Below are 3,401 nucleotides of genomic sequence, written 5' to 3'. Positions count from 1 at the left end.
TGGGATCTAGTTGCGGTTCTAGTTCTTATATTCAATCATACACACGAGATCTAGTCATATTTGACTCCAAAAACACTAACAAAGATTCTTAATGCCTCTCAAAGCTTTTTGGGTGTGGCCGAAGTCCTATGAGTTTTTGGTTTTGGAGCTTCTAAACGGAGTGACACTTCTTTAGCTTTTGGGATCCGGTTGCGGTTCTAGTTCTTATACCCAATCATACACATGAGATCTAGTCATATTTGACTCCAAAAACACTAACAAAGCTTCTTATTGCCTCTCAACGCTTTTTGGGTGTGGCCGAAGTCCTATGAGATTTTGGTTTTGGAGCTTCTAAGCGGAAAAACACTAGTTTAGCTTTTGGGATCCGGTTGCTGTTCTAGTTCTTATATTCAATCATACACACGAGATCTAGTCATATTTGACTCTAAAAACACTAACCAAGATTCTTATTTCCTCTCAAAGCTTTTTGGGTGTGGCCGAAGTCCTATGACTTTTTGGTTTTGGAGCTTCTAAACGGAGAAACACTAGTTTAGCTTTTGGGATCCGGTTGCGGTTCTAGTTCTTATATCTAATCATACACACAAGATCTAGTCATATTTGACTCCAAAAACACTAACAAAGATTCTTAATGCCTCTCAAAGCTTTTTGGGTGTGGCCGAAGTCCTATGAGTTTTTGGTTTTGGAGCTTCTAAACGGAGTGACACTTCTTTAGCTTTTGGGATCCGGTTGCGGTTCTAGTTCTTATACCCAATCATACACATGCCACACCCAAAAAGCGTTAAGAGGCAATAAGAAGCTTTGTTAGTGTTTTTGGAGTCAAAGCTTCTTAATATTGAATGAAGTGAAGAAACGGGAAACTTGTCTTCCAATCGGTCTTGCTGATCGGTTGCACAACCGATCAGGTAAGAAAAGGTTTTGCCGCTTGGTTGTGTAAATCGGTTGCACAAACGATCGACGCATCATATAACTATCGATCGGTTATGACGATCGGTTGCACAACCGATTTAAGATCTCGCCCGTACGGCCAGCTTTTAAGTCCGTCCGTACGTTTGGAGTTTTGTCTCGGCCTGTGATGTTTTCTCTCGGTCATTTAGCCTTGGATCCTCTCCAAGGCCCTTCTAGAAGCCTCCAGACCCTTCCCGAGTCTTCCTTGTAGCCGTTGCAAGTTCAAAAGAGGAAGAAGACAAGAGTTGCTTTATGCTTTACTCTATGACGTGTTGCCTTATCCTTAGACGCGTTTTCTTTCTCCTTTTAGGTCTTCATGACCGTTGTAAATAGGATATCCTTCTTGGATATTCCTTTTGTATCCCCTTTAAAAGGGAACCTATGTAATTACCAAATCAAGTAAGAAGAGATAATCTCTCTCTTTCTCATCTTCAAATCTCTTTCTCTCTAATCTCTCTAATCTCCATTTCCGCTTATTCTCAGTCCCATTCTCGCAACCTAATCTCCACATTCTTACATGGTATCAGAGCCATAAAGCTCCACATACTCAATTCTTCTTGCAAATTCTCTTTTCCAATCTTCATTCTCTTTTCGATTCTTCTCACCATGGAGAACACCAAGATTCGTGCTCCAGTCACCCTCAAAGGAGGAAACTACTTGCTTTGGGCAAGAACCATGAAGACCATCTTGTGCGGTCGTGGATTCTGGCCTCACATCATCAAGAGTGAAGCGCCAAGAGAGACAACCACGAACGAAGATGGCTTGGAGATCGCCCTTGTTGATGAAGACAAGTGGTTCCAAGAAGACCAAATGGTCTTATCCGTTTTCCAAAACTCCCTTGAAGCATCAATCCTTGAAGGATACTCCTATTGTGAGACTCCCAAGGATCTTTGGGAAACTTTGCAAAATGTCTTTGGAAACCAATCCAACCTAAGCCGTGTTTTTGAGATCAAGAAAGCCATCAACGAGCTGACCCAAGGAGACATGGAGTTCACCCAACACTTTGGGAAGTTTCGGTCTCTTTGGGCCGAACTTGAGATGTTGAGACCCAACACTCTTGATCCGGCGGTCATCAACGAGAGGCGTGAGCAAGACAAGGTCTTTGGTCTACTCTTCACCTTGAGTCCGGCGTACAACGACCTCATCAAGCATCTTCTCCGTGCTGACAAGCTCCAAAACCTTGAAGAAGTGTGTTCTCAAATCCAAAAGGAGCAAGGATCTCTCGGGTTGTTTGGTAGCAAAGGAGAGCTTGTCTCGGGCAACTCAAGTGAGCTTGCATCCGCCAACCGTGGGAACTTCAATGCCAACCGTGGGAAAGCTCCATGGTGTGATCATTGCAAACGGAGTGGACATGCCAAAGAGAAGTGCTGGATTCTTCACCCTCACCTAAAGCCAGCACGAAGAGAGCCAAGAGCAAACCAAGCTACCGGAGGGAACCTTGGAGGCCAAGAGCAAGCCGGAACATCAAGTCAAGCCTTGGGAGGAAATGGAGCCGCAATGATGGCCTCTTCCGACCTTGTGAGACGTTCTGACCTCGACGCACTCATCAAGGCTCTCAAAGAGTCTTCCGGTAACGCTTATCATGCTCTTAGTGCTTTAAAACCTCTTATTGTTGATTCGGGAGCCTCTGGCATGTGTATTAGGGATTGATACATGTTAGATAAGCAAAACCTTACTATCAAAATGTCATAATTGCTAATGGTGATAAGATTCCGGTTAAAGGAGTAGGAGATTTAGAATTGTTTAGCAAAAAGTCTAAAGCTTTCTATATGCCTACCTTCACTTCTAACTTGTTATCCGTTAAGAAAGCTACTACCGATCTTAATTGCTATGCTATCTTTGGTCCTAATGATGTTCATTTTCAGGATATTGAGACTAGTAGAGTGCTTGGTCATGGAGGTACAAAGGATGGTCTTTATGTTCTTGAAGATACAAAGCTTTCTACTCCTCTATCTTCTCACTTTAGCTCAATTCTTGTTAATGCGAATAATGCTATTTGGCATGCTAGATTAGGACATCCTCATTCTCGTGCTTTAGGTCTTTTGTTACCAAGTATTTCCTTTAAGAATAATGAATGTGAGGCTTGTATCCTTGGTAAACATTGCAAATCCGTATTTCCCAAGTCTAATACTATTTATGAGAATTGTTTTGATTTGGTTCATTCGGATGTTTGGACTTCACCTTGTTTATCTAGAGAAAATCAGAAATACTTTGTCACATTCATTGATGAGAAGTCTAAATATACTTGGTTAACTTTGTTACCTTCTAAAGATAGAGTTCTTGAGGCTTTTATCAACTTTCAAAACTATGTCACTAACCATTACAATGCCAAGATCAAAATCTTTAGGTCCGATAATGGTGGTGAATATACAAGTCATGCCTTCAAGCAACATTTGGCCAAGCACGGGATAATCCATCAAACAAGCTGCCCTTATACACCACAACAAAACGGAGTA

At 42.0% G+C, this 3,401-nt stretch overlaps 1 protein-coding gene across 1 annotated transcript; it reads left to right on the top strand.

The window, feature by feature from the left end:
• Positions 1-1,983: 1,983 nt before the first annotated feature.
• On the top strand, positions 1,984-2,849 carry LOC110226876. Its single transcript, XM_021019731.1, has 2 exons — positions 1,984-2,515; positions 2,811-2,849. The coding sequence occupies exons 1-2, from the start codon at positions 1,984-1,986 to the stop codon at positions 2,816-2,818; spliced, it is 540 nt and encodes a 179-aa protein (XP_020875390.1). The 3' UTR covers positions 2,819-2,849.
• Positions 2,850-3,401: the final 552 nt, after the last annotated feature.

Source organism: Arabidopsis lyrata (genome assembly GCF_000004255.2).
Source record: "Arabidopsis lyrata subsp. lyrata unplaced genomic scaffold ARALYscaffold_14, whole genome shotgun sequence".
NCBI classification, from domain to species: domain Eukaryota; kingdom Viridiplantae; phylum Streptophyta; class Magnoliopsida; order Brassicales; family Brassicaceae; genus Arabidopsis; species Arabidopsis lyrata.
The sequence above is the reverse complement of the archived record's forward strand: the minus strand, read 5'-3'. Positions and strand labels throughout refer to the sequence as shown.

Excerpts from the sequence above, each read along its gene's own strand:
- LOC110226876 (XM_021019731.1), top strand. The coding sequence starts at position 1,984 with ATGTTGAGACCCAACACTCTTGATCCGGCGGTCATCAACGAGAGGCGT.